General features: G+C 55.7%; 2 protein-coding genes across 8 annotated transcripts in view; one reads left to right on the top strand and one right to left on the bottom strand.

Annotated features, from left to right (window-relative positions):
• The window catches only part of Pkd1 (polycystin 1, transient receptor potential channel interacting), a 47,784-nt gene extending 45,971 nt beyond the window's left edge, over nt 1–1,813 (top strand). The window contains 2 exon segments of the mRNA XM_042054951.1: nt 19–324; nt 419–1,813. Coding sequence (XP_041910885.1) covers nt 19–324; nt 419–883 — 771 coding nt within the window. The 3' untranslated portion in view covers nt 884–1,813.
• Nucleotides 1,814–1,819: 6 nt separating this feature from the next.
• The window catches only part of Tsc2 (TSC complex subunit 2), a 34,370-nt gene continuing 19,069 nt past the window's right edge, over nt 1,820–17,120 (bottom strand). The window contains exons 18-42 of one of the 7 annotated variants that reach the window (XM_038325991.2): nt 16,763–16,869; nt 16,413–16,563; nt 15,337–15,459; nt 14,734–14,868; nt 13,566–13,755; nt 13,127–13,220; nt 12,853–12,955; nt 12,564–12,658; nt 11,347–11,475; nt 9,916–10,080; nt 9,665–9,817; nt 9,466–9,578; nt 8,681–8,893; nt 7,827–8,030; nt 7,134–7,202; nt 5,978–6,105; nt 5,202–5,692; nt 4,915–4,990; nt 4,644–4,730; nt 3,860–4,046; nt 3,591–3,730; nt 2,553–2,631; nt 2,396–2,487; nt 2,213–2,311; nt 1,820–2,120 (exon numbers count right to left, since the gene is read on the bottom strand). In XM_038325991.2, coding sequence (XP_038181919.1) covers nt 1,956–2,120; nt 2,213–2,311; nt 2,396–2,487; nt 2,553–2,631; nt 3,591–3,730; nt 3,860–4,046; nt 4,644–4,730; nt 4,915–4,990; nt 5,202–5,692; nt 5,978–6,105; nt 7,134–7,202; nt 7,827–8,030; nt 8,681–8,893; nt 9,466–9,578; nt 9,665–9,817; nt 9,916–10,080; nt 11,347–11,475; nt 12,564–12,658; nt 12,853–12,955; nt 13,127–13,220; nt 13,566–13,755; nt 14,734–14,868; nt 15,337–15,459; nt 16,413–16,563; nt 16,763–16,869 — 3,588 coding nt within the window. In that variant the 3' untranslated portion in view covers nt 1,820–1,955. The remainder of the gene's footprint in view (nt 2,121–2,212; nt 2,312–2,395; nt 2,488–2,552; nt 2,632–3,590; nt 3,731–3,859; nt 4,047–4,643; nt 4,731–4,914; nt 4,991–5,201; nt 5,693–5,977; nt 6,106–7,133; nt 7,203–7,826; nt 8,031–8,680; nt 8,894–9,465; nt 9,579–9,664; nt 9,818–9,915; nt 10,081–11,346; nt 11,476–12,563; nt 12,659–12,852; nt 12,956–13,126; nt 13,221–13,565; nt 13,756–14,733; nt 14,869–15,336; nt 15,460–16,412; nt 16,564–16,762; nt 16,870–17,120) is intronic. The other 6 variants (XM_038325992.2, XM_038325993.2, XM_038325994.2 and 3 more) reach the window with 6 other exon arrangements.

The raw sequence follows: 17,120 nt of genomic DNA, 5'->3' as shown, positions 1-17,120 counted from the left end.
GGTGTCTCTTTTCCTTAGCTTATTTCCTCTGGTGCTGACACTCTCCACAACATGGCCCGAGCCTTCCTGGTGCTGTGTCCTGGGACCAGGGTCCCTACTCTGTGCCCTTCTGAGTCCTGGTACCTGTCCCCTCTGCTTTGTGTGGGGCTCTGGGCTCTGCGGATGTGGGGTGCCTTAAGGTTAGGGGCTGTTCTCCTGCGTTGGCGGTACCATGCCCTGCGTGGGGAACTCTACCGTCCAGCCTGGGAGCCCCAGGACTATGAGATGGTGGAGCTTTTTCTGCGTAGGCTTCGGCTCTGGATGGGCTTCAGCAAGGTCAAGGAGGTGGGTACGGCCCAGTGGGGGGGAGAGGGACACACCCTGGGGCTCACGAGCCCAGGGTGCAGCCGGACTGACCGAGCCCCTGTGCCGCCCCCAGTTCCGCCACAAAGTCCGGTTTGAAGGAATGGAGCCACTGCCTTCTCGCTCATCTAGGGGCTCGAAGTCATCCCCGGTTGTGCCTCCACCCAGCGCAGGCTCAGATGCTTCACACCCTTCCACCTCATCCAGCCAGCCAGATGGGCTGAGTGCAGGCTTGAACCGCTCAGCATTGAGGCTGGAACCAGAGCCCTCACGCCTACATGCTGTGTTTGAAACCCTGCTTGTCCAATTTGACCGACTCAACCAGGCCACAGAGGATGTCTACCAGCTGGAGCAACAACTCCAGAGCCTTCAAGGCCACGGACACAGCAGACCTCCTCTCTCATCTTCCCCTGGCTGCTTTCCAGGCCCTCAGACAGCTCTGCCCAGCCGCCTTGCTAGGACCAGTAAGGGGCTAGACCAGGCAGTGGGCCTCAGCAGGGCATCCCTGCGATCTAACAAGGTCCACCCCAGCAGCACTTAGGCCCAAGGAGTCCTGGTCGTTCCCAATCCTGGGAAGGCCTGTGGCTTCACACTTGGCCTCTCAGAGCCAGGGTGGAACACCACTCAGTATTACCTTCTGCTACCCTCAAGGTTGAGCCAGGCAGAATGGCTGCATATAAGTTCCTTAGGGTACAGGTATTGTGGCCTTACCTGTCTGCCTATGGGCTTCAGCACTTTAAAAAAGGCTGTGTAGCCAGCCAGGACCTAGGTCCCCTCCCCACAGGAGGATGCAGCAGTATTGGACCAAGTGAGTACCCAGTCTCCAAGATGCTAATTTATTTCCCAAGTCCTCAGGTACAGCGGGCTGTGCCCAGCTCTACTCCTAGGCGGCCATCTCCCCTTGCTAAGGATTGAAGCTTGAGGGAGGGCTAAGCTACACTTCTTCCCTGTCCATCCCGTAAATTATTACCTCTCTTGTTGTTTGTGCAGCATACTTGCCTCTCGCCGCCATCCCCTTTGTATGTCCACCATCAATAATTTATATGGGGTTAAAATGTATATATTTTTGTATGTCACTATTTTTCACTTGGGCTCAAGGGCCTAGTGGCTGAAGTTACCCGTGGTAGAAGTGCAGGGGAAGCTGCAGCCAATTACTGGATCCGAGTCTGGCTTTGGGCAGGTGCTGGATGGTATTGGGGCCACCATGGCCTCATTTTCCTCCCTTGTCTGGGGCCAGGCAGCACCCAGATCTGCTGGTATCAGGTCTGAGCAAGGCCAGGACTACTGTAGGTTGAAAAATGCCAAGAAGTATTGGACAAGACCCCCGCTGGGGCTGGTCCCCAGGGTGGGGGGAAGAGAATGTGTGACAGTGCCTGCCTGCTTTTGTGGGCTCAGCTGCAGCTCTAGCCTTGATCCTGCCCCAACCCCAAACAGACAAGACAAAGTCAAATAAAAAAGCTGTCTGACTGCTGCTATCTGTGCTTCTCTGAACTCCATGGGCCAGATGGACATGGCCACAGTTTATTTCATGTGTGAGTACAGTCAGATGGTGGTGGTGTCAAACAGTGAAGGGCCGGCTGCATGGCTCTGGCACTGCAGGACCCCTAGTAGCCTCATACAAACTCTGTGAAATCATCCACGGAGGAGATGAGGCGTTTCCGCTGGCCTGTCTCGTAGGTGGGTGTGGGCTCAGCAGAGGCCTGAGTTGGGGCTTTGGTGTGGGCTGGAGGGTGCATCAGAGGCAAGCTTGGGTTTGAATAGTGCACTTCTTCACGGATCTACAGAGAGAGAAAGCTTTGGCAGTGAGCCCAGAAGTTCTGTCCCCACCAGATTTCAGCCATCACATCTCTGAAGCCCTGTCTCCCTTTACCCGGTGGCGGAGACGCTTAATGTGGCGAAGCCTGGCAATCCACTTGGAGGGATAGATGTCAGTCGGGTTGGAGCGGCTGTGGTGTACCTGAGAGGCCATCTGGGGAACCCAAAGCAGGATGGTGAATTCCCGTCCAGGAGCACTCACACACCTGCTTGGCCCTAGGTGGCAGCTACCACTCACATTTGCATGTAGGGCCATCTGTCGGGCCACGAAGGACAGGTTTCGGTCAGATACGATCTTGGCCACGCTAGTGTCTACAAGGCCTTCCATGTCTGTGGAGACAAAGTGCTCATACCTGACTCAGACCAACTACTACCCTACCCAGCCTGGGCCTCACCTTTCCTGCACTGCAGGGTCAACAGGTTGCATTTGTAGTCCAGCGGTGTGATGATCACATGGACAAAGTTGAATTGGCCCTGCCAGACAAGAGGAAGGTCATCCTAGCACCAGCTTGTGCTGAAGGCCACCCTGCTTCACTGCTGTGTCAGGTTTATCACCTCAGCAGGCAGCATTTGGCCATCTGCTTTTGTCTTCATCTCTGGCTAAATGCAATCTACTCTGCATGTGGGCCTCAACACAGATTTGCTTACAGTAGACAACCTGCCTTGCAATATACACACAGAACTCCCCATACACACACATACATAGTCCATACACATAGAACTCCCCGATACACACACACAGTCCATACATAGAACTTCCAGACCTGGCTTCCACGCTGCCATATTAACTCTGAGTCTGTTCTCAAGGGGGCACTGCCCATGTGCCCCTTCTCAGTGAGTTGTACTGGCTTTTCTTAGAGTCTTGCCTCATCTCCCCTCACTCGTCCTGAAAGCAGCTGCCATGGACAGTCTCCAGATATCCACAAGGACCACAGTCATCCCAGATCACCTCTGCTGAGGCCTTGCTGTAGCCTTTATGGCTTCTGGTACAGTCTGTGCTTCATTCAGACTTGCCAGCTGGGCTGTACCAGGCTCTCTCTGACATTCTGACGCCCACAAATCCTAAGTCCACAGGTGGCGCTCGTGCTGACCCAAGGGTGCTGAAATGTGCACAGCAAGGACCCTTAGAAGCCACTCCAAGCTGACACTCCACTGAGCACTGTACACCCCCACCAGGTACACATTCACCTAGCTACTCCTCATGAAGGGCACAGCTCATCCTACAGAGGAAGAAACAGGTTTTGAGATCATGTCTCCTTGTGTCCCTGACAACAAGCTCCCAAGAGAGGCCACCCTCTTAGGGCACTCAAGGTCAATTCAAGATACACCAGCAAACATTTTTAAAGATGGCCTGGGCTGCTGCTCAGTCTGGTGGTGTAGGTGGCAGAACTCGGTCATTGCCTGGGTATCCAGCACATGGAGATCCTGCTTACCTTGATGGTGCCCAGCTTGAAGTCCTCACCAGAATCATTGTAGATGATAGAAACAAAATCGTTGCCCAGGTGCCGTTTCTTGTCACAACGGTGCTTGTCCACATCCTTGGTGGGCATCAGGGTGGCAATGTGGAAAACAGCTGTAGGATGGGTGACACTGGGCTGAGCACCAAGACAAGAATCTTATGCTGGGCCTGAGGCCCAGGCTGAGACCTCTGTATGCCTCAGCTCCCAGAGCTGGAAACGGCCCAGCCTAGAGCAGTACACACCTTGCATAATGTCGTCATGCCAGCAGTAGGTGAACTGGCCATCCTCACCACACACATCTAGTCCACCCAAGTACACCTTGTCTGGCTGGCAGTCCTTGAGCTCGATGAGCCGGCCCAGGCCTGTCAGAAACTCTGTGTACCTGTAGGAGCCGTGCTCATTTGACAGGATGGCCAGCTCGCTGTTGCTCTGTGGAGAAATCCAGATAGAGTAGCTCCAGCTTAACAAGCAAGCCTGCCATCGTCACTGACGGAAAGCCAGGGTGGTCATAACCCTCCCCCACTCAGTTCTTCATGCTTGTAGCTGTCCAGTTCATGTGCACTGTGTCACCTGGCCTCCCTCCTCCACCCCAGAACCCTGGCACTGCTCAGCAACCCTGCAACCAAACCCAAGCCTGTTCCTCTCGCTTGGTTTTCATCTAACCTCATCATCACTGAACAGCAGCCAGAGGGATACTTTGAAAATGCTGACATTGTGGGGACCCCTTTACAGGTTCCCCACCTCATGCAGAGAAAAGTACAGTTCATGTCCATACACTGGGCTGAGATTGTCCATGATGTCCCTCTGCCTCCTGCCACTTAGCTACTACATTCACTCAATTGTTCAACCCAGGACCTCAGCAGTCTGCTATCGCAAGCATGCACCCTGCAGTCCTCACAGCTCTGCATACCCCTGGCTCAGGGCTCAACACGCTCCCAGGGCTCCAGAGCATCAACGAACTTGGAGGCAGGAGACACTAGACCCACTACTGAGACCTGATGATTCTATGCGGGCCCAGGGCCTTACCTGGCCTTCTCCCACATACAGGACAGCAATTTTGTGGGTGTCATAGGACGGGATCTGGTCAAGGAGCTGCACTGACCGCTCGAAGGACTGTAGTCACACACAGCCTATGTGAGTTCAGGGCAGAGCCTACCCTGCCACCAGCCACCAACCCAGATAACAAAGCACCTGTTCCCAAGATGATTGACTCCACCCACACAGAACACAGCCTGCTGCCACAGGGGCTAGACCCTCTTGTTACCCACCCTACAGTGGAGACGGAAGGCAGGCCTACCTCATTGGGCAGCAGGATGGGCTTATTGGACTCATCACCAAAAAAGGGTGAGTGGTAGAGCTGCAGGAACACAAAGCTGTAGAGAAGGCACTGGTCAGGGCAGGGCAGAACCTGAGGAATGTCAGGACCTAAATGCTGTGGCCAAGAACCCACCCTCCTGGCTCCTACCAGCCTTGTGGAAGACATAAGATTTTCCATGTATGCCTATTCTGCCCAGGAATGTATGGCAGCTGCAGCCAAGAGAAAAAACTCCTTGGAGTTGGTGGCAATTTGGGATTTGTGCCTACCTAGGGTTAATGCCTGGCACTTTCTCAGCACTGGAGGCCGCAGCTCTGCTCTTGAAGGTATCCCTCTCCACCCTCTTGCCCCTTCGTGAAGGGGCTGAATCAGAGATGGTATAGCCTCGGGGCCGGAGACCACTAGGAGAGCGGGGAGAACTGGAAGGCAGGGGACCTTCAGGTGGGACTGTGACACGGCCTTCTTCACCTGGGACTGACCAGGTAGCCACTTCCCCATCCAGGATCCCTGACTGGGACCGGACCTTAGACTCAGGACTCAGCCGTCCAATGTCAGCCTTGTCCCCTAGGTCTCCGAGGATGTCTTGCAAGGTCTGCAACTCGGGAGAAGAGCTAGACTTGCTCAGGGGCTGTGAGGGCTGGAAGGAGAGGTCCACGGCAGGCCGCGCCCCCGCAGAGGAGATGGCCCGCTCGATGGGGATGCCTCCGGTAGCCATCTCCTCCAGCTGGGACTTTTCTTCCTGGCTAGATGCTGAGGACGACTGCGAAGACAGTTCGGGAGACGTGCTGTTAGGAACTCAAGCACTCGAGGACCAGGCTCCTCTCCCAACCTCCTGGCTATGCCCTTGGTGGGCTGTGTTTTCCAAGAGCCCCACAGACTGAGGGAGGGAGGGTGAGACCCAGATGGCCTGAGCAGGGACATGGAGGAAGAAGTAGCCATGTTTTAGTCAAGGAGAGGAACTATCAAGGTCACAGCAAGTTCGTACAGAGCATGAGTCTTGGATGGAAGCTGTGCCTCCTGCCCCATGCCTTCCCAAGGCACTCACCCTGCTGTAGGTGTCAGGACGCTGGCAGTGCCTGTCTGTACCTAATGCCTCAAAGTCCTCCAACTCGGGGGGCTCCACTGGTACATGAGCCTCTCCTGGACTCCCTTCCTCGAGAACCACGGCAGAGTCTGGGAGGACACAGACAGGGCAGCTTGCTGTGTGCTGGGCAGGGCCAGACGCTCATGAGGCCTCTGAACACCAGCTTCTTCCTGCCGGAAGGGCAGCACCCTGCAGAGCTTTCCACCCTCTTCCTGTGGCTGCCACTGAAGCAGGCTGGAGATGGACTCTGAAGGCCTGGGGAGCCCTGGCTCTAGTGCCTCCTGCAGGCCATGCAGGTAGCAGCTCTGCCCACTCCTGCATCACTAGCAAGGCAGGTAGGAGAGCAGGACCATTCAAGGGCTCCAGCTTAGGAGGGTACAATGTCTAAAGCCAGCTCTGAGACTAAGGAAAACGGCCTAGTTTCTCCAGGACTTTGGATCTGAGGGAGAAGCTAACAGGATGTCCCTATACGCAGACTTGCAACCTACTTTGTGGACAGAGGCTTTGCGGCTTATGCTTGAGGGAAGGAAGGGATGAAGTCCCCAAGCAGCACTTCCCAGGCCAACGGTGGGGCAGGGTGTGGGTAAGAAGCAGTCAAGGGTGAGTGCAGCCTGTGACACCCTCCCCTAGCTCCTGCCCACACTCCAGCAGCCATGTACACACTGCCCTCCAGAGCTGGCTCCTCTACACACGAGGGAATCTGCAGGGCAACCTTTAAGATCCAGTAGCAAAGAGGTAGGGCCTTGTCACCAAGGTCCTTAGCTAGCTGATGAAAGGGAGATGCACAGACAATCAGATCATCAGCTAGGAAAAGGTCAGTAGAGCTCAGTAGAGCCTCAGGGCCAGGCTCAACCCCAAGAACTGCTGCCCATAGGGATCAAGGGGACCTACCCAATCTGTCAGCCAGAGGCCACATACACCTCAGAAGCAGAGCTCAGCTCAGGACACATGTCAAAGGGTTCCCATGGGCTAAGCACAGGTGTCCTACACATGTTGGGTGATGAGAGGCTCAGCCAGCTATGGAGGGGTGAGTAGGTGAGGGGGATGAAAACAGCATCTATGAGGCAGAGCGGCACTCTGCAGACCACATGGCTTCCTCACAGGGATGCGCCAATACCTGCCCAGGAAACGCTCCTGTGCAGCTGTCCTTGGCAGCTGGACTGGTACAGGGAGGAGAAAGAAGCCACTGCAAGGTAACCACACGAGTAGCCTCGTCAGCGGCAGAGACTGCACAAGGCCGAGCAGAGAGGATGGGCACAGCCCCGGGCCTGGAGAGGAGAGAGGGGAGGGCCAGCGGCGGCCAGGGCCGGCACACAGGGCTCCCAGCTCTCCAAATAGCATGCACAGCCTTTGGGAGGTCAGTGCTGGTCAGCTGCAGACACATAGACGTCCTCAGCCTCCAAGTACCATCTATGACCACATATCCAAGGGCCTAGCCGGGCAGGGTTGGCAGGTAATACCGCAGGCAGGCTCAAGCATCCCACCCCAGGCCCGGGGGATGCTCAGCTGCCCGCAGTGCCTCCTCACCCAGAGCCATGCCCATCATGGAAGTGCTGGCAAAGGCTCCAGAGAGCTCCACCCAGACACTGCCAACTCCAGTAGCATCCTGGTGGTGGCAGCAGGTACCCGTTTCCAAGGAAGTGGGCTTCTTCAACAAGCATGAGCCTGCTCCCAAACTTTAGGGACTTGAACCCTAATATCTCCCCCAAAAGACCCTGAAAATTATGTGTGGGAGGCCTCAGTAGAGGGAACCACGCTGCCACTGGACAAGGCATCTGGGGTCCAGCACTGCCCATGCTCCCGTGCTCACCTGTGTTAGATCGTGGAAGAGGAGGTGGCTTGGCTGTGCCAGCCGCTGGCACTGACAGGGACTTGTACAGGGCTGTGTCCCGGTGCTCCTTGAAGCGCTCAGCAGCCATAAGAGCATTGGAGAGCTCTTGCAGGGGCATGTTGTTGATGTCTGAGGAGAACGGGCTGAGCGGGTTCTCCAAGCTCATCAGCCAGCTGGTGTTCCCTGAGGGCGGGCAGTACCTCAAGCCTTAGGCCATACTTCTCAGAGCCACACCAACTCCTAGCACCATCTCCAACAACCGATACCTATTCACACCCTCCGCTGCTCTGGACGAACACACGAAGGCCAGGCAGGCTAGGCTCAGACACACATCAGGGCAGAGGCTCCTGAGAGGGCCTGGAAGCCCAGAGCTATGTCCTTTTCCTTGTACCACACCCTACAGACTGTTCCTGGACTTGGGGATCTTTGTTAAGCCTTCATGTGACTGTCATGCCCCTGTTGCAAGCTAAGCTCTAACCCAGGTCCTCAGAAAGTGGCTATGTGGAAAGCGGGGCCAAGTGAGATCACACGGCTGGGCCCCAGGCTAATGACTGACGTCAGGCCATGAGGACAAGGAGAAAAGGCAGCCACTTGCAGGCTCAGGAGAGGCCTCAGAAGGAATCAGCCCTGCCCACATCTAGTCTCCTCTCTGCTTTACATGGGAGACTATACCTCTATAAGGTGAGCTGCGCTGTTTGGTGCTTTGCATGTGCCCCGGCCACCTCCCACTTCCCACCTCTGGGGACCAACACCAGAGCGAGCGTCTCAATACCCTGTGCCTGTTCTGGGTCTACAGCCCAGGGAGGGTCACAGTCTGCCTCCCTTCTCAGTACCTGTGGGCCTACGGACCAAGATTTCAGCCCAGCCCTGGGTCAGCAAAGGCACATAAGCTGCCAAATTCGTCTTCTCTGCTTTTGGAAGCTGGGTTCCTGCAGAGGCCTTCTCAGGCTTTGCCGCTGGTGCAGTCTGTGGTCCCAGGGGAGCAGGGCCACCTGGGGTGTGGGGAGCTGGAGTGTCCAGGGCACCAACTCGAAGGCCATGTCCTCCTAAAGACAAGGAGTTAAGAACTGGTAACCAGGAGCTGGAGAGATGGGTCAGAGGTTAAGAGCATTGCCTGTTCTTCCAAAGGTCCTGAGTTCAATTCCCAGCAACCACATGGTGGCTCACAACCATCTGTAATGGGGTCTGGTGCCCTCTGCTGGCCTGCAGGCAGATACACAGACAGAATATTGTATACATAATAAATAAATAAATATTAAAAAAAGAAGAACTGGTAACCACCACTTGCCCACTACAAAGTACCCAACACAGAGCAGACCCTAAGGCACAGAGTCCAGCCAGCCTGGAAGTACCTGGCCCATGCCCAAGGAAAGCTGGAGTAGGACAGCCCCAGCCCCAGTTCTGGTCCTTTAAGGGTGGTGGCCTCCTGGGCTGAGAGCAGCAGGAGACTCAAGTCTCGCCCACTGGAGCCCAACTCGTTCAATCCCAGCAGAGACAGCTCTGGGGGAGCTGGACTCAGGCCCTTCAGCTGCAGGGGCCTTCTGCACACTGGGCCAAGCTAAGAGGCAGCTGAGGGGTAAAGGGCATCTGCCAGGAGCTGGCTGGGGTAAAAACTGACCTGACATGGAGCGGACCCGGTCCCGGGCCCCACGCGATACCTGCTGCCCAGCCTGCGACTCCAGTTTGGCTGGTGCTTCCTTTGTCTGCCTCACATGTACACCAGGATCAGAGCTAAGGACGTAAGCACCCATACAGAGTCAACCATGATCCCCAGGGGTTCCAGGACCACAGTGTACGCAGAAAGAAGGGACAATCACCTTGACTCTGGGCCACCCTGCAGATCCCCTGAATCCAGGCCCAGCAACGACCGGGTGCCGGTTCCCACACTGGTTGTCACAGTAACGAGCTTATTTCCAACCAGCCAGGTCTTGGTCCGACCCCCTGCCAGGAGGAACTCTCCCACGGGGGACCTGGAAGAACAAGTGTCCACGGCTTAGCAGGGCCTCAGGCACCCAGAGCAGCTGCCCCTCCCACCTTCAGCACCCCAGTCCTGCAGAACAGCGCACACCTCTTGGGGACCGCAGTGAAGTTGGAGAACACGTATCGGGCCATCATGTCCAGACACGTTTCTGTGAGCTCCAAGTGGAGATTCCTCAAGCTGTCATCAGCCTGGGCCATGGAGTTCTCATCCGCAGACCCCAGGCTAGCGCTGGTGAGGGATGTCTGGATTCTGCTGGAGAAGGAAACCATACCAGGGTCAGGGGTCAGGGGTCAGGGGTCAGGGCTGAGAGAAGAACCATGCTGAGTCACCTACCACCAGGAGTCAAAGCTCAATGCATGCTTGGCCAAGATGGCCTTGCTCAGAAAGCCCACCAGGCCCCGGGTGCAGCGGCCAGTAGAGCTACAACCTCACAAGCCATGTGGACCATGTCATCCCAGAGAAGAAGGGAGATAGGTGCCTCACAGCGAAGCTCTTCTGGCTGGAGCAGAGCTGAGAGACTGACGAGACCAAAATACCCTTGCCCCAAAAGCACACGGGAGTTAGCCATGGCTGCAGCACACAGCTTAGTCATGCAGACTCAGAGAACACAGGAGGACAGAGCAAGATTGCATTCTGCCCACAGGGCCACCTGTCATGGACGGGGAGTGGCTGGGCTCTGGGCATTACTTGGGCTGGGTGAACCGTCACGGCTGCTCCAGGCCCACTCCCGCCCAGGGACCGGAGGAGCCTTGGGAGCCGATTCTAACCTCGGTGCCGTAGCTCTTTACTCACATTTTACTGATAAGGAATCTGCCAGAAAAGAGGAGTTGAGAGGGGTATTCTACTCAGCACCTCACTGCCCCCAGCTACCAGAGGCCACACAGAGGTGGAAGCCCAAGGCAGGCACTAGCAAGGAGCTGGATCTCAGGGTGATAGAAGTCACAGCCACAAAGGGCTTGCAGGTGAGAGAAAGATGCCCATCACTAGTACAGACAAAATTCACAGGAAGATGCTCACAGCCTCCCCTCCCAGTCTGGCCTCAACACCAGAGTCCTATACAAAAGCCTCTAGCTCTCCTTAGAATGAAGCCCGAGAAGGAAATCTGCCCTACAGAATGTGATGCCACACTCAGACGAGTGTGCGTCCGCCAACCTGCATGAGTGCAACTCAGACTTACGAAGCTCTTGCCCTGTCTTTGAGGGACTGGTCTACCGGGCGGGCACTAGCCTCCCAGTCCTCTCAGAACAGCATCCTAGCTCTTGAGTCAGGGCTCTGGCGACGACCTCCGAGGAGGCTGTACAGCCAACCGTGCTAGTGCAGGGCTTGGACAGAATGCAACCTTCCCTCCCCTCCACCACCAGGCTCTGTTAGGCTGGGACCAGGTTGTCCTCCAGCTCTGGTCAGGGAGAGCCGCCAGCAGGCGAGGAGGTCATGCATGCAGCCCCATGCACCACCACCCGGGTGCTCACGGGGCCAAGCTCCAGGGTCTGTGCCCCCCGCCCGACACAGCCCCACTACCTGCGGACCACATGTTCAGACACACTGACGCTGCGGCACCGGAAGGCCTCGGCTGCACAGCTCTCTCTGAGTTCTTTCACAGGTGCAGAGTTATTCAGGCCTTGTTTGGGGGCTCTGGCTATCCTCAAACTACCGGGCGAGGAAGGAAGCCCCAAGCCCCAGAGAGCCCAGCTCCCGGGAATGGGAGAACAAGCCATTGGAGGGGTGAGGAGGAAAGGTCCCAGGCCACAGGGTCAAGATGGAGAGGTCCCGAGGGTGAGATGAACAAAAGAACCATGCCAAAGGACAGTGAGCAGGGGAAGAAACAGAAAACAAAAATGCATAAAAATACAGCTTGTAAATGTGACTGAGAAAATGTAAGGTTTCACGCGTGACACCAAAACAAAAGACATTAGTGCAAATTAAATGTGTGTGGATCGCCCCGCACGGCAGATTCCAGGCTATGCTGACCAGATATCCCTGCCTACCCCACAGAGAGGCCATCGAGGCCAGGCCTGGAACTCACTGTGGAAAGAGGCTAGTTCTCAATGCAAGGCCCATGAGCCCCTGAGAGGAGGCGGCTCCAGCCAAACTGCGGTTCTTCAGCCCTGGCTGTGGGGCTCGAGTGCAGGCTGCACTGGAAAGTGCCGTATCCCACCCGGGAGAGCTGAGGCAGCCCGCAGGGAGCAGGGCAGGCAGGGCAGCAGGGCGATGAGGTGCAAACAGAACAATGAGGACTAGCACAGCTCTGCTTTCAGATACGGCACAAGCTGCTGTGACGGTGAAGAGCGTGTCCCTGGTGAGCAAGCTCCAGACGAAGAGGGGTGGCTCTGGCTGAAAGCTGAGCTAACCAGAGACCATGGGGCCAAGCAGTGGGTGTCTCTGGGTTCCCCCTGGCCAGGCCCAGTCACAACTCCCATCAGACATCCTTCTCCTCCTCCTCCAGTGTAGTGAGAACCAGCCCTATACATCTTGATCTCCAACATGACACTATGTAAGCCTGGGCCAGAGAAGCCAGGAGGCTGGCACACAGGACCCACAGGGCTGCAAACTTCAAGCCAGCCTAGAAATGGGAGGTTCTAGCAACCTTTGCAGGTCCTGTGCAAGGGCATTTCAGGCCCAGGTCACCATGCATGGTGACCCCCCCCCATTCCTAGTCCTGTGATCACTGGCCTAGAGGTCACAGCCTAGGGTCCCCCCCAACTTGATACCAGGCAAGGCCCCAGCAGACCCCGAACCTTTTGGGCCTCTCATTGAGACTGGTGCTCCGTGCTCTGAAACTGTCCTTCTCAGGGGTGTCATCGAAAGACAGGAGGACATTGGAACGCAGACCCTGGAGTGGGGTGGAGACATAAGCTGTGACATAAGCAAATCAGTTCTCTCCGAGCCATGCCAACCTCAGGTTGAGTGCAATGAGGTGGCTCAGCAGAGCCAGCTCCTGGGTGCCACAGAGCTCCAACCAGTCCCCACCATGGTTCTGTCCATTGTTAATGTCCCACGCCATCCATGACCGACCCCTGAGCTAACCTTAGTAATATAGGGGACAAAATCCTTCCGGAAAGGCAGTCGGCACCTAATGAACCACATGGCTATGACATGGTGGGCCAGACACACGATGTACTGGTTGAACCTTGGGGGAGAAGGCACAGCTCTAGCCTCCCCCTTGGATCAGTGAGAAAACGTCACGGGGCTCAGAGTTCAGAACAGAGGTGGGAGGGCATCAGGAGACTCTTGAGCTTGGAGCCCAGACTGACTTTCTGGGCTATGGCTGAGAAGGGAGACCCAGGGCAACCAGACTTACTTGGAGGGATTGGTGTATGGCAGGGAGATTGCAAACACACTTGCGTATTGCTCTGCAGCGAAGTTTCTGTAGAGGTGGGGCAGCCTGGCCAGAGCTGTGGTACAAGAACAGCCATCAGGGGCCCGGGCAGTCAACAAGGGCCACAGCTGCAGCTGACTGGCACCAGCACCCTGGGCTTCGTCTCTAAAGTCAGGGCAACTGTCCATAGCCACCAAAATATAACCTTCCAGCCCGGGCCTCAGCTCTCCATCCTGGCCAGGGACAGCACCCTATGGTTCCTAACCAAATCTAGCCCATGGCCTGCGCTACAGGACCCATGGCCTGCGCTATATGACCACGGCCTAAGCTATATGACCATGGCCCGCGCTACACGACTCCCACACAGCTGGCCATGGACTCAATGTACAGGTGTGTCCACAAGCAAACCATACAAACTCACTGGACAGGAACTCCAGGAGGGGGATGGCCATACTGGCTGTGGCGGAAATGTGCGTCAGTTTCACTACCAGGACAGGCAGAGCCTTGATGATGATGTCAGGCATCTCTACGCTGCAGATGGCCAATGCCACCACGCACTGGCTGGCACAGCGGTAGATGAGGCCTTGCTCCAAGCAGTAAACCATCTCACGCTGAGGGAAGTAAGACATGAGATATAATGGGTCTACCTGCTACCAACTGGCATGGTATCCTAACCCCTGCCCAGGAGGGCCCTGCTGCTCTGATATACCAGGTCCTTCCCCAAGCTTTGTTTCCTTTTTTTGCCTGCTCTGAGATGGTTCTTGGAGGAGAGTGGAGGCAAGTCTTAGAAGTGCCCTTCAATGCCTAAATCAGTCATTGTCACAAACGGTGCCACCCTATGGCCAACAGAATGAAACCACATATCCGGGGGTCATACCCCCATCATTCTGAGTCTCCCAAAGGACTAGCCTTGAGGAGAAGCACCAACTAATGTAGCAAGTACCTCCTGGTTGGTATCTTCTATGAAGACAACAGCAAAATGACAGCTCAGGCCACAGACTGGGGTTTTAACGCCCCAGAATATTCCTGCTTTCCTGAAGCCAGCCCTCAGAGATATTTTGGGTTCAGAGAACCTCCATGATCTTTGACCCAGCTTAGGCAGTTGTCCTCTGGCACAATGCACGGGGATATTTCATTCAAGTTGGGCCTGTGATGAAGTCACAGCGTCAGTTCCCAACTGTGCTGCAGTCAGGGACCTGGGCTCGGGGAAAGACAGGCCTGCGCTGAGCTCCAGTACCTCCCCGGTTCCGGGTCTGTGAGCAGGCTCCTGACCAGAACGGAACCTGGGGGACACACCGAGGGTGGCAGGAAATGGGCACTGCTGTGACTCTGACAAAAAAAGTGACACGGGGAGTCCTGACAGTCGACCACACCTCCTGCAGCTGTCGGGCACCTGCCAAGGAGAACTCCTCGGAGGGGAGGTCTTGCTGGGAACATGAGGACAATGGGCACAGCCAAGGGCCATATCAAAGCCCTCAGTTACAGAAAACTTACAAGTTCTGTGCCTGGGATTCAGCTGCCCTCACCCCGGCCCAGCAACCAGCTTACAGAATGCCCCTTTGTCCTGCTGCCCTTTTCCCATCTCTCACCTGTTTGGTCTTGTCCAGATAGTTGTGGTACGATATTAATGCCGTCAGCACAGGGACCACAGCCAAGTGCAGATCGGTTCTTGAGAAGCCTTCTGGGGTACCTCTGAGTCGCTCAAGGGTCTTTGGGTCTGAAAGCTACCACATAAGACAGAGCCCTGAAACCCCTGCTCCACAGCAATATTTCTCAGGAGCAGGGGGTGCTAGGGAATCCCAAAAGGTCCCCTACTTCCTGGCAGAGGCCTTCTTGAGAAACTCTCAGCTTGTGACAATGTAGCAGGAGTGTTCTAGTCACAGAGACTCGGGACATATATACTCTACTAGTAAGAAGGCCTTGGTCAGGGACCTGCGATGCACATGTCTGGAACGGGATGGGATGGGAACCCCAGGGCAGTTTTGGCATTGTAGCCTGCTGGCACCAGGAGCACAGTCTGGAGCCAAAGCTCATATGAAAGACAGCACCCCAGCTAGTGGTGGTGGTAGATCGCTGAGGACCAGCCTCTATTTTGGAGGAGAAAGCTTAGATTATAGCCCAAGGTCACAGCTTACTGCAAAGGTCCGCAAATGTCACAAGAGGAGTTGGCACAGGGGCTGTGGTGGCATTACCATGGAGCAGAGGGCAGAAGACAGTTGGTCAACATTGCAGGGGGAGGTGAAAATGAGGACTTTGTAGCGCAGTGACTCTGGCAGCTTGCTGAGTACCAGCTTCAGCACCTTCCAGTCGGTCTCCTAGGAGAGGAGATGGCTAAGGTAGCAGGGCTCACTAGACCTTGGACAGAAGTGTGTGCTAGTGCACAGCCACAAGGCTTCTGGATTTCTGCTCCCTGACCCTTGACCTGTGTCCCTAAATTGTACAGGTAGCTACTTCTCAAAGAGAGACTGGGACACGGAAGTATTGCCACCCTCCAGAGGCCAGGCTGAGTGGAGACCAAGGAGACAGCACTGCCTCCCTCACCTGGCCAGTGGGTCCCAACAGATACCCACCCTGACCTTCTGCGCCAGCTGCGCCTCCATAGCACTGACATTGTGGCAAGAGAAAGCTGAGCTACATCAGAGGGTAGAAGGGAGCACACACATCCATAGGCCAAGACTGCTGGCGGAGAGCCAACCTGTCAGCCCGAGGCCACAGCCACAGGGAGGACACGAACGTAGCTCTCTGACTCCTGCCTGCACATGCCTATGAGGGACAGCCCTACTCCCAGAGCCAAATCATAGCAGTCGTGAACCCCTGACACCCTGTGACAGGAGGCCTAGATACTCCTAGGCAACAACCTGCCAGCTCCAGCATCTCTAGGGACGCTGGGTCTTCTGCTCCTCCCAGCGTCCCCACTCTCTCTGCCATGGTCTCTTGCCTGGCATCTTTAGCATCTCTTACTGTACAAAACCATACCACCTGCTTCCAGCCTTTGCTGACTCCGGTCTCTAGAACCTTCTCTCAGCTTACCTGGTGGATGTCCCTAAGACATGACTGTACCCACTCTCATGCTACACTGCCCACTTGTGGCTGCCCCACGAAGTGCATGGTGATCTAGGGTTACTATTATCTGGCTACATATCTGAGTTGTTGCAAAACTTCATTCATACAAGGGTGAAAAATTGGGTTTATTTCAAGAATTTGATACCTCCAGAGCAGGGATAGCTCAGTCTGCCCTAACAGAGCCCGAAGAATGGGCCCATCTTACCTGCTTCAAACACTGCAGCAAGACGCGGAAGAGCAGGGAGTAGGGTAGGTGGCCAAGTCGTACAGCAGGGCCTGTAGGCACGGGGCTAGGTGGCCCAGTTGGAGGTGAAAGAGGCCCACTAGCCTTCTTCTCGGAGGCCCTCTCCAGGTCCCTGTGGAAGGAGGTGGACAAGCAACTGAGACAGTACCACGCTGTGCAAGCCAGAACAGACATGGTCCCCCCGACACAGCTTGTGAATATCATCCCTCTGGACAGTTCCCCTTACATAGACTAATTGGGGCAGAGAAGGCCCAGCTTCAGCTAGTGTACAGTCCACCCCTAGAGCACGAGAGAGGCACCGCCACACATACATGCAGTCACAGACACAGTAAGGGCTGAATCTCACGACCCCATCCTTATTGGGCAGTCCCAGTCGATGCAACGAATCAGCCCGCAGCAGCAGCAGGAAGTCAAAAGCCTGCCAGGGAGCAGAATGGTCATCCAGTCAAGCCAGGGGCCTGACTCCGGGGCAGGCAGAGAAATCCTAACCATTAGCACTCTGAAGACAACTGAAGCCTGAACTTCTACGCTGGTGTCCTACAGAGGGAGACTTCTCCCCAGTAGCTATCTGGTTCCCAGGTAGCACCAAACAGCCACCAACACCAAATGGCAAACTGTTCTCACAGTTCCATCACTTCCCTACAGTGACAGACTAGGCCAGGATCCTTA

The sequence above is a fragment of the Arvicola amphibius genome, chromosome 4, assembly GCF_903992535.2.
Source record: "Arvicola amphibius chromosome 4, mArvAmp1.2, whole genome shotgun sequence".
NCBI lineage: Eukaryota > Metazoa > Chordata > Mammalia > Rodentia > Cricetidae > Arvicola > Arvicola amphibius.
Note: the sequence above shows the minus strand (reverse complement) of the source record. Positions and strands in the feature narration are given on the sequence as shown.